Source organism: Gouania willdenowi, chromosome 15 (genome assembly GCF_900634775.1).
Source record: "Gouania willdenowi chromosome 15, fGouWil2.1, whole genome shotgun sequence".
NCBI lineage: Eukaryota > Metazoa > Chordata > Actinopteri > Blenniiformes > Gobiesocidae > Gouania > Gouania willdenowi.
The window spans coordinates 36,752,300-36,764,448 of NC_041058.1; the positions used below are offsets into that span (position 1 = coordinate 36,752,300).

Sequence of the window (12,149 nt, forward strand, 5' to 3'; positions counted from 1 at the left end):
CATAGAATCATAAAACCATAGACCCCTAGACCCCTAGAATCATAGACCCATAGAACCATAGAATCATAGACCCATTGACCCATTGAATCATAGAATCATAGACCCATAGAATCATAGACCCATAGAACCATAGAATCATAAACCCATAAAACCATAGAACAATAGAATCATAGAACCATAGACCCTTAGAATCATAGACCCATAGAATCATAGACCCATAGAATCATAGACCCATAGAACAATAGAATCATAGAACCATAGACCCCTAGAATCATAGACCCCTAGAATCATAGACCCCTAGAATCATAGACCCATAGAACCATAGAATCATAGACCCATAGAATCATAGACCCATAGAATCATAACCATAGAATCATAGAACCATAGAATCATAGAACCATAGACCTCTAGAATCATAGAATCATAGACCCATAGAACCATAGAATCATAGACCCATATAACCATAGAATCATAAACCCATATAACCATAGAACCATAGAACCATAGAATCATAGACCCATAGACCCATAGACCTATAGACTCATAGAACCATAGAATCATAGAACCATAGACCCCTAGACTCATTGACCCATAGAACCATAGAACTATAGAATCATAGACCCATACACCCATAGATTCATAGAACTATAGAATCATTGACCCATAGAACCATAGACTAATGTAGAACCATAGTATCATTGACCCATAGAAGCGTAGACCCCTAGACCCATAGACCCATAGAACCATAGAATCATAGAACCATAGAATCATAGAACCATTGACCCCTAGAATCATAGAATCATAGACCCATAGAATCATAGACCCATAGAACCATAGACCCATAGAACCATTGAATCATAGACTTATAGAACCATAGAATTATAGACTCATAGAACCATAGAATCATAGAACCATAGAACCATAGAATCATAGAATCATAGACACATAGAACCATAGAATCATAGACCCATAAAACCATAGAACAATAGAATCATAGAACCATAGACCCCTAGAATCATAGACCCATAGAACCATAGAATCATAGACCCATAAAACTATAGACCCATAGAACCATAGAATCATAGAACCATAGACCCCTAGAATCATAGACTCATAGAACCATGGAATCATAGAACCATAGAATCATAGACCCATAGAACCTTAGAACCTTAGAACCATAGAATCATAGAATCATAGAACCATAGAACAATAGAATCATAGAACCATAGAACCATAGAATCATAGAACCATAGACCCCTAGAATCATAGATTCATAGACCCATAGAATCATAGAATCATAGAACCATAGAACCATAGAATCATAGAACCATAGAATCATAGAACCATAGAATCATATAATCATAGACCCATAGAACCATAGAATCATCGACCCATAGAACCATAGAATCATAGAACCATATAACCATAGAACCATAGACCCATAGAATCATAGACCCATAGAATCATAGACCCATAGAACCATAGAACCCTAGACCCCGAGACCCCTAGACCCATAGAATCATAGACCCATAGAGCCATATAACCATAGAACCATAGACCCATTGAATCATAGATCCATAGAATCATATAACTGTAGAACCATAGACCCATAGAACCATAGAACCATAGACCCATTGAATCATAGATCCATAGAACCATAGACCCATAGAACCATAGAACCATAGAACCATAGACCCATTGAATCATAGATCCATAGAACCATATAACCATAGACCCATAGAACCATAGACCCATAGACCCATAGAACCATAGAACCATAGACCCATAGACCCATAGACCCATAGAACCATAGAACCATAGAACCATAGACCCATAGAATCATAGACCCATAAAACCATAGAATCATAGACCCCTAGAATCATAGACCCATAGAATCATAGAATCATAGAACAATAGACCACTAAATCATAGAATCATAGACTCATAGAACCATAGAATCATAGAACCATAGAACCATAGAATCATAGAACCATAGACCCCGAGAATCATAGAATCATAGAACCATAAAATCATAGAACCATAGACCCCGAGAATCATAGAATCATAGACCCATAGACCCATAGAACCATAGAATCATAGACCCATAGAACCATAGAACCATAGAATCATAGAATCATAGACCCATAGACCCATAGACCCATAGAACCATAGAATCATAGAATCATAGAATCATAGAACCATAGAACCATAGAATCATAGAACCATAGAATCATAGACCCATAGACCCATAGAACCATAGAATCATAGAATCATAGAACCATAGAATCATAGAACCATAGAATCATAGAATCATAGACCCATAGAATCATAGAACCATAGACCCATAGACCCATAGAATCATAGAACCATAGAATCATAGAACCATAGAATCATAGAACCATAGAATCATAGAACCATAGAATCGTAGAATCATGGAATCGTAGAACCATAGAATCATAGACCCTTATAACCATAGAATCATAGAACCATAGAATCATTGACCCATAGAGGCGTAGACCCCTAGACCAATAGAACCATAGAACCATAGACTCATATAGAATAATAGAACCATGGAACCATAGACCCCTAGACCCATAGAATCATAGAACCATACAATTATAGAACCATAGAGCCATCAGAGAACCATGGAACATAGAGCCATACAATCATAGAACCATAGAGCCATCATATATACAACATAGAAATATAGAACATAGACCATAGAACAATAGACCCATACAACTATAGAACATAGAACCATGCACTCATACTTAGAGCACAGAACCATAGAACCGTACAACCATAGAACCCTCTCCATGTCTTTAACTCTGCAGACTCTTTGGTCTGAAGGACATCATCGTACCAGGAAACTGCTCCCGACCCTATGACCTCATCCTTAATGCTGACCATGATTGGCCCATTTATGTCAACCCTGGGATCCTGTTCCTGCTCTACATGACCATCGTGGTTCTACTAAAGACAGGCCAGGTACCCACTCACACCCATCAGGGCTTCATGTGAACTAGAACACCACTAAGCTCTCCTCCATCCTTTAGCTGAAGCAGCATCTGGAGGCGGAGTCAAAGGAGGAGCCAAAAGAGGAGCAGGTGGAGCTGACGTCATGGACCCAGGAGAAGGAGGAGCAGTGTGAAGATGTCACACAGGTGGAGTGTCATTGGTCAGACCAAACGGACTCATGACTCAGCAAAACAAAACGTCATGTCATGTTTTATGGCCTGGGGCTGTTGAGTCAGATGGTTTTTATTTTAAGCCTGAGTCCTTGTCCACACGTAGCTAGGTATCTCCACCATCTTTAACACATAGATGTTCTGTCCACCAGTGAATGGACGTCACTCTCTGTTAGCTTGTATTGGAGTCCCAAGTGCACGTTATATCTTTGCACACCTGCCTAGCAATGTGACGGTGCTTGGTTTGATAAGTGAGATTGGACTGAGGTTTTGCTGAGTCATGAGTCATTTTGGTCTGACCAATGACAGGTTTTCTTGATACCTGAGGAGGTCCTAAATTATACAGCGTAGAGGAGTTTAAATGTCATTGCTGAGTGATAAACCTTGATAAACACACACACACACACACACACACACAGAGAGAGAGAGCACTGAAACATTCCAGATAAAGTCAAAATCAGCAGGTTTATGATAGAAAAAAAAAGTTGCCAAATAACCACGTTAAGTTTGTTCAAAGCGATAGTGTCAACGTAATCTCTGCTGAGATGATGGTTCACGGGAGCAGACGGAGCGTTATCTCAGTCTGGATCCAGTAAAAAGTCACCATAAAAAGCTGTAAATGACTGATATGCAGACGTGGAGCAGTGAGGAGGAGACTTCATGTAGAGATGGAAACTCATCTGTTGAAACTGATCAGAATACGTGGAAATACACGTAAACCCTCGTTAACAGGTTTTGCATGGTTTATACACTGTTGTTCTATCAGATATGTATAAATATCTGATCATTGAACATCTGATGACTTGTTTTCAGGAACGCTGCACGTGTTCCACAGTCGTTCACTTGTTCTTAAAGTGAGTTTGATTAACGTGGTTTCTGCACCGAGTATGTGCACACGTCAGTCACGTGTTTCATGTTTGTCCATATTGAAATAGGTCCATTAGCATCATTAGCACCATTAGCTCCACTAACAGCTGTGTGATCATGTTTCTTTTTCAATCTGATTGTACTTTAAAAAAAGCTCAGACATTTCTAAACAATGGACTTGTTTGAGTTTTATTGTAAGATGAAGAAGAAGTAGAAGTTCCTTTAAAGAGGATCAATGAGAGGTTTGATTGATTGATTTTAAATGGAAACTAAAGCAAGGCATTTGTATAATGCATTTCATACACAAGGCAACTCGATGTGTTTTTTCTATCACAATTTTCCAAGATGGCGCCAGCATGTACCAGCTGCTGTCTGCCCGCTCTGCTGGAACTTTAGTTTGTAGCACTGATCAGTATTGATCAGTATTCTGTATGAAAACATCACTGTGATGATTAGTTTAGTTTTTATTGTATCTGATGCCTCTTGGTCGGTTGATCCATGGTTTTAAAAATATATCTAATCATTTTTATGCTGATGATATCCAGTTGTTCTGTTCCTTTAATGACTCAGCGTTTCACTTTTTATCAGAGTTCTTAGATTGTATATCCTGTATCAAAAACTGGTTGTCATCAAATGATCTCCAGATAAATTGTAATAAAACATAAACTCTGATCATGTGATTAAAAGTCTCTTGGTGATCTGGGCTCATCTGTTAAAACCTTGTGTTTGATCAGTTCATGTCTTTGGAGGGTCACTGTCATCTACTGACTAAAAACTGTTTTATCATCTGACAAATATCTCTAAAGTCAGACATTTATGATTAAAATCAGATCTAGAACTGGTCATACACACATTTATATCATCACACATTAACTATTGTAATTTGACATGTTTTAATAAGTTGACCCTAAACAGACTCCAGATCGTACAGACGCTGCTGTCAGACTTTTAACTGGTGCTTCTAGAACATCCCACATTACCACCATTCTTTCTACTCTGCACTGGTTCTAGTGAAGTTTAGAATAAACTATAAATATTAGTTATTACATTACATGAGCGTTAAATGGTCAGACCCCTCAATATATCTCAGACTTGTTGTACCTACACTTCAGGGTGAAGTCTTCAGTCTTCAGACCAGGGTCTCCTAAAGACCCTAAAACTAAATGTAAAACCAGAGGAGACCTGGTGTTCCAGACTCTGGAATAACCTGCACCAGTCTCTCAGGGAGCTCAACTGTGTGGTTACTTTTAAAAACTGTTGAAGACTTTACAGAAAAGCTTTTAGTTACTGGATTTTAATTATTATTATCCTTTTATGATGTTTATGTACATGTTTTATTATTGCGTGTGTGTGTGTGTGTGCGCCTTTTAAAATGAATGTGTGTATCTTTGTTCTTATCTTTCAGCTCATGCTGCAGTCAGTGACATCAGAGGTTAGCACAGGTGGAGCCAAGGGTCAGGATGGAGAGCCAGGTCCAGGTAAACCACATCAGAGCATTGATCTATGATAATCAATACAATCATCTTTAATCACAGCTAACACAACCCACCCTCAACCAAAGAACAGAGTGATCTATTAAATAATTACCTTTTTATATTTGAAAAATTATGAATTTAATTTGACTGAAAATAATGATTGGTTTGTGTTAGTAAAAATAAATGTTCTAATGTGTATAAATATGTGTATAAATGTGTGATATTGTGTCTCCAGGTGTTGGCGAGGGTCCCTTCCACCTGTTGGGGCGGGTGGTGATGCAGCAGAGCTACGTGTGTGCGCTCATAGCTATGATGGTAACCTGAGCTTCATTAATCAATAACTGTACAGGTGATCAATATGACTGATCAGCACAAATGCTTCCTGTGATCCAGGTGTGGAGCATCACCTACCACAGCTGGCTCACCTTTGTGCTGCTGCTGTGGGCGTGTCTTATCTGGATCCTCAGAGCCAGGTATGTGATCACTGATCAATGATGTTCATTCTAATCATATTATCAATGGATCAATCATTAAGGGAAGGAAGGTTTTAATCTAAATATTAGTGACCAAATGTTTCAGCTCAGCCTTTGTCGTTGAATAAATTAATTATTACGTTTTATATTTAAATATATTTAACATCTGCTCAGGTGAACAAAATGCATTAATGTAATATTCATATTCATACATATACAGTATGTGATCTGACACAGTGTCTAGGTCAAAAAAGACACAGAAATGATCAGATAGAGCTAAGTCTCTTACATCAACAGCAGAGATATCAACACCTTTAGAGATAACCAGATCCAAAGTGTGACCTTGAGTGTGTGTCGGACCAGTCACATGTTGTGTAAGACCAAAAGTATCCATTAAAGCATACAGTTCTTTGGCAGTATTGTCCATGTTATTGTCTACATGAATATTTAAGTCACCTGTTATTATTAAAAAGTTGTATTCAGTGCATACAACTGACAGCAGTTCAGCAAACTCATCCATGAATTCTCCAGAATATTTTGGGGGTCTATAAACGACTAAAAACAGAACTCTTGAATCACCCTTCAGTAAGAATGACATATATTCAAAGGAGATAAAATCACCAAATGTTATTTCTTTGCACTGAAATATTGATTTAAAAATGGCAGCAACTCCACCACCTTTCCTGTAAGTACGACACTTATTGAAATAAATAAAGTCTTGTGGTGAACTTTCATTGAGAATAGTATTACTGATACCATCATTCAACCATGTTTCATTGAGAAATAAAAAGTCCAAGTGATGTGTTAAAATAATATCATTAATTAGTAGTGACTTGTTAACAAGAGATCTAACATTAAGAAGAGCTAATTTTAAAGACTTTACTGGAGACACTGGTGGACTTTTTGGATGACATGTTATAGGAGTCAAATTTTTATCTCTATTAAGCTTTTTGCTTTTCTTTAATTTAACAGTTTTACCTCCATAAGGCCCTGACTTTTTCATAACAGAAAGATAAAAACTACACGTAATGACTTCAAAAAACATACATTTCAGAAAAACACAACACATGTATCATATTCATGTCCTATAGAATTAAACCAGATAAATCACACACACTATTTTATTTTACACCCATAAATAAACCCTTTATAACACTACAGAGTACAGTATTTACACCTCTATGTACATACAACCTTCAAACACATACTCATTTGGACATAATTGACAACTCTACTTAAGCTCCTCCCACTATATGAATACATACTTCCAACAGGCACTGCTAGTTTGTCTAACTTGAACCTTCTGATAGCATGGATACAAGGGAACAAACCATCTCAATGGACTCATGAGTCAGAAAAGCTGCACAGATGTTTCTGGCTGTATGAACCTAACCCTAACCCTGTACTTAAATCAGTCTCTACGCGCCTCCATCCCAGTTACACACTCTGGGCGGAGTCTCCCTGAAATGTGGTCGTTCCCATTCAAATCTGGCCGGCGCATATTCTTCCGTCTGCTTAGGTCCTTTTCCTCTTACGTTCTTCTAAACGTGGAATAAGTGCAGCGCCCCCATAAGGTGAAACATTAGATTGCACTAGACGTTTGGACTCGGTTACAACTGAGATGCAGTTGTCAAATGTGCAAATATCTTAGCAAAAGAGTAGAGAGGTGACATTTAATGTCTTCTGAAAGTTCTACTCTTGATAATCTCCCTCTTACTCTGAGTAATCCATCTTTAAGAATAGGGACACGTTTATAGAATGCACTATTTTTACTGATGACAGGGCGATTTACTGAACCCTTCAGACTCAGATGAGAAGGTTTGTCTCTGTGTAAGACATACCACTACTTTTTCTGCTCTACTCAGGTCATTTATGGATACACATCGTTCTTCAGTTGTTTGCATTGATGACATCTTACGTGTACTTGTCCAGTTGTTTGTCTGGATCAGCAGATAATCTCCAAACTTCTGATACGGCTTTCAATAGTTTGGTCCAATCTGAGAAGAAAGTAAGAAGATGTTTCAGAGGGAGTTAGTACCTCTTCAACAGTGACACTATACACTGCAGTGCCTCTTTTAATCTCTGGATCAACAGTGGATCACTTGTGCTCTGGTTCCCACTAGAATGCAGGGCCATGAATCCATCACACATTCCTAATGAATTTGGACACAATTTGTCCCCTGGAAGCCTCATCAGTGTGTTCTCTGGTCATAGAGTTACTGTTGGCAGCAAATGTTTGAAATCTTGTGGTTTTGTTAGTAATATTTATAAGCACAGCTGGACTATCTGTCCAGTACACAGATGTTTCATTGGCACCAACAGTTGATCCTTTAACATACTGTCTACACTCACCACTGCTGCTGTGGTGTTGTTTGCTTTAGAGGAGCTAACTCTAACCCATCATAAATGTCTTTTACTTTATTTGTCGTACACTGGTAGCTCACAGATCTATAACCAGACTCTGAGGCATCTGCAAAGTAATTAGGAGACATTAGCTTTAATACATCATCAAACATTAAACTGAGACAACTTGGATATTTCCAGCACCCATCTTTCAAAGTTGTTGCAGCTGTTGTTTTGGTGGCAGGATGACAGATGCCAACATACCAAGTGGATCCAACACTGAGCTTACTGTACCATGGAGAGGATCAGTGGCTTTTCTCTGACCTTATGTCAAATCTGAAGGTCTGGCTTCTTCCTTGAGAGCTGCCAGCACAGTTCTACTGATATCTGACCCGTACCAGCTGATATATGATCCATACGACTGCTTCGAGCTCTGTAGGGGCAGATGTCAAACAATCATCCAGATAGAAATTCTTTAAAATTGCGTTGGCTACCCATGGCCTGAATCCAGAATTGTCTTGAGCAGTTCTCCGTAGAGTATAGCTGGGATAAGAAACTGCACAAACATACCATAGTCCTGTGGCTCTTTTTCAACATCTACATATGGCCACCACAAAAAACTGTCTGTCAGACTTCGACACCCTTACTTGATAAAACATAGACTTCATTTCTGCCATTATTCTGAACTTGAGCAACACTCTTTAGTTGTAAAGATCAGCCAATCACAGGCTCTGTAGACATTGCCCTTCTTTTGAAGTGTTCATTTTTTCAAAAACCTTTTGTCTTCAACTGACAGCTCCTGCTTTTCTTCTGAGGACCTTTTATGAGCTAGTTTCATCTCTAGAGCTGTGATGACTGCCTCTTTATGAGGATGTAGAGTTACAGGTTAGTCTTTGTTGGCAGAACTTACTGATGTGGCCTGGACTCAAACAGCTAAAACAAACATGACTATTTTCATATATGAACTCAGTAAAGGTGTGTTTCCAGGCTGTGTGCAGCGTGACTGTTCCTTTGCTCCCCCTAGTGGTTCTGTCCTGTAACTCACCATACACTGGCTCATTTAAATGTTGAATGTTTTTCTAGAAATGAGATCCTTGAACAAGGGTCTGTAATGCATTTCCTTATGAAACACAAATGACCATCTTTTTCTGAAATTATATGGCAGTTTCATTATTAAAATATTCATATTTGAGGACAAATTGATTTCCTGGGAATAGTTCATCCTTTCTATTAAAAATAATGTGAACATCTTAAGCTTTAGGGTCCTGATCTCCTTTAACTGTTGGTCACTCTAAAGCTTTTTATATAAGCAGCACTAATGTTAAACATAATGTAATGTGGTAACCTCTTTCAGGGGTCATATATACAGTATATATATATATATATAACAAGTTCATTAGACCTTTTAGTCACTTCTTTAGAGAATATAACCTCTATCTTTAGTTTTCAGCTTTACTATTCAAACACTCTGATAACACTATGGATTACTCTGTGTGGCAACTGTTGCTGTTGTATAAGTAAAGATATAATTGGAGAAATGCATAGCATTCCCACTTATAAAATTCCAATTCTTTCTTAATCTTTTCACCATATTTTGACCTGCTATTACTCTGCTAATTCTACACCATTCAAATATCAACATGCTTCACTGCTTAGTGACTATGATTATATGTAAAATGGTATATAGACATGATTTATAAAGAGTTTTATAACCACACTGAAGCTTTACATATCAGCTCATTCACCAGTGGGACAGGACTGACATGCAAGGCACTAGTCGACCACTGGGAGCAACTTAGGGTTCAGTGTCTTGCCCAAAAATGCTAATACTTTTACTTTTAATGTAATATTATGTTTTATGCTTTTACTGTAAACTGCTATATTTGTCAATCTTTAACTCAGAGACAGAATTTTAGCCCCAGAATGTACACTTTGTTATTAACAGATCTATAAATTTTGTGAAGCTTGCACTCTGACAAAATACATTTATAATATTTTTAATGTGACCCTGATTGTCATGATTAGGGATGGGAATTGAAATCCAATTCCTAGGAATCGTTTGTTTGCTTGCCTGTCAATTCTGCTTATCGGTTCCTCTTACGGCGCAAATACATAATGATAAACTCCTCCAGGTCCTGTATATTGTGTTTATGCTAGCACTAAGTGAAGCTCCTCCCACCATATAGTTGTTTGCTGTCCACCGTGGAGAATCCACCTCCTCCACCCACAGCTGTGCTGTGTTTGTAGCGTCTCTGTTGCTACGCTAGTCACTTCCTGGTTCTGTGAACTCACGCTAAAGTTGCTTCTTAAAACAACAAACTTCCACAAGAACACACACCTGGTCACCAGTTTGTCCTCATAACAAGTAATCAGACACTGGAGATGGACTGGTAGTGATTGTTGTCTTTAGTTTGATCTTTCACACACACACACACACACACACACGGCTGATGACGTCACATGTAACAACGGGGACGGCGTCTCTGAAGGTTCATTTATAGAAATGTAAACAAAGGCTAAACTAAAGCTTTACCGTTTAAATACATAATAATAAATGCAGCTGTACTTTTGATTAATATGTTCTTTTTTACAGAATAATTATTTGTTTTATTTCTGAATTAGTTTTAAATCAAGTTGTTCAAGTTCAAAAGGAACACTGTAAATATTGTCAAATATTTGTAGCCAAAATATGTCATATGTTGTAATAATAATAATTCATCAATTTTATATAGTGCTTTTGTATATATTATTATCCAGTGAAAACAATCTATACCTCCATTTGGGGAGTGGTGGCCTATCTGTAATCAGAAGGTTGCTGGTTCAAGCCTCACCTGGGCCATCACTGTGGGATGTTGAGCAAAAATGGCTGCCGACTGCTCCCCAGGGAGGGGTTAAAATGCAAATTTCATATATGTGTAACAACATATATTTAATTTAATTTAATTTAATTTGTATTATTTAATTCCGTCACCCAATGAGAATCGATAAGGAATCAAATCAATAAGCAGTATCGATAATGGAATCAGAATCACTAAATTCTTATGCTGTTTAGTGACAATGATAATATCTAATTTGTAAAATGTGAACTCTTACTTTTAATGTAATTTAAGGTTTGATGCACATTTGGCTGCTGTTGCAGTCCTTAGAGTTCTTGAGTAGTTCTGAGAAATGTTCCTCATGAACTTTGAGGCAAATAAAGCTTTAATTCTGCAGCTACAGCCACAATGTATAGCTTAAAATGTTGCTACAATTTTCCTCTTTCTTATAATTATAATTTTAGTGGAAATGCTTCGCATTCACCCCTTACTTTGCTTCATCAAGTAGAACTTTTACCCTCAGACTTCTATGTGCAGCTTTAGCTCTGATCACACTGAGTTAGCGATCGATCTGTGACAATTTCCCTTATTTTGGAAGATCGGCGATCAATCAATCAATCCTTGCATATGAAACCGATCTTTTCCGCTGATCTTTTCTACCTTCGCAAACGTCTTAAATCCGTCATAAAGTCAACCACTGTCTCCTTCTGCTGTGAGATGACTGACAGACCCGCCCACCAGCTCATGTGTGCATGTGCGTCTGCGTATGCCTCTGCTACACAGGGTAACAACAGCACGGTTAGCTTAGCATGTCAGCAGTTTAGCAGTTTTACAGAAAAAAAGAGATCATTTTTACTTCCTGTAAAGAGGAAATAAGTCCTGGCTGCAAACTAAACCATAACACACCACCCACCACACTGCTGAGTGTGGAGCGTTTGAAACTAGAAATCAAGCTAATGCTAAAGCTAAAGCTTACGGAGCAAAGAG

General features: G+C 37.9%; 1 protein-coding gene across 1 annotated transcript in view; it reads left to right on the forward strand.

Annotated features, from left to right (window-relative positions):
- The window catches only part of piezo1 (piezo type mechanosensitive ion channel component 1 (Er blood group)), a 159,292-nt gene that overhangs the window by 41,394 nt on the left and 105,749 nt on the right, over positions 1 to 12,149 (forward strand). The window contains exons 8-12 of the mRNA XM_028467785.1: positions 2,835 to 2,988; positions 3,057 to 3,164; positions 5,461 to 5,533; positions 5,766 to 5,845; positions 5,924 to 6,003. Coding sequence (XP_028323586.1) covers positions 2,835 to 2,988; positions 3,057 to 3,164; positions 5,461 to 5,533; positions 5,766 to 5,845; positions 5,924 to 6,003 — 495 coding nt within the window. The remainder of the gene's footprint in view (positions 1 to 2,834; positions 2,989 to 3,056; positions 3,165 to 5,460; positions 5,534 to 5,765; positions 5,846 to 5,923; positions 6,004 to 12,149) is intronic.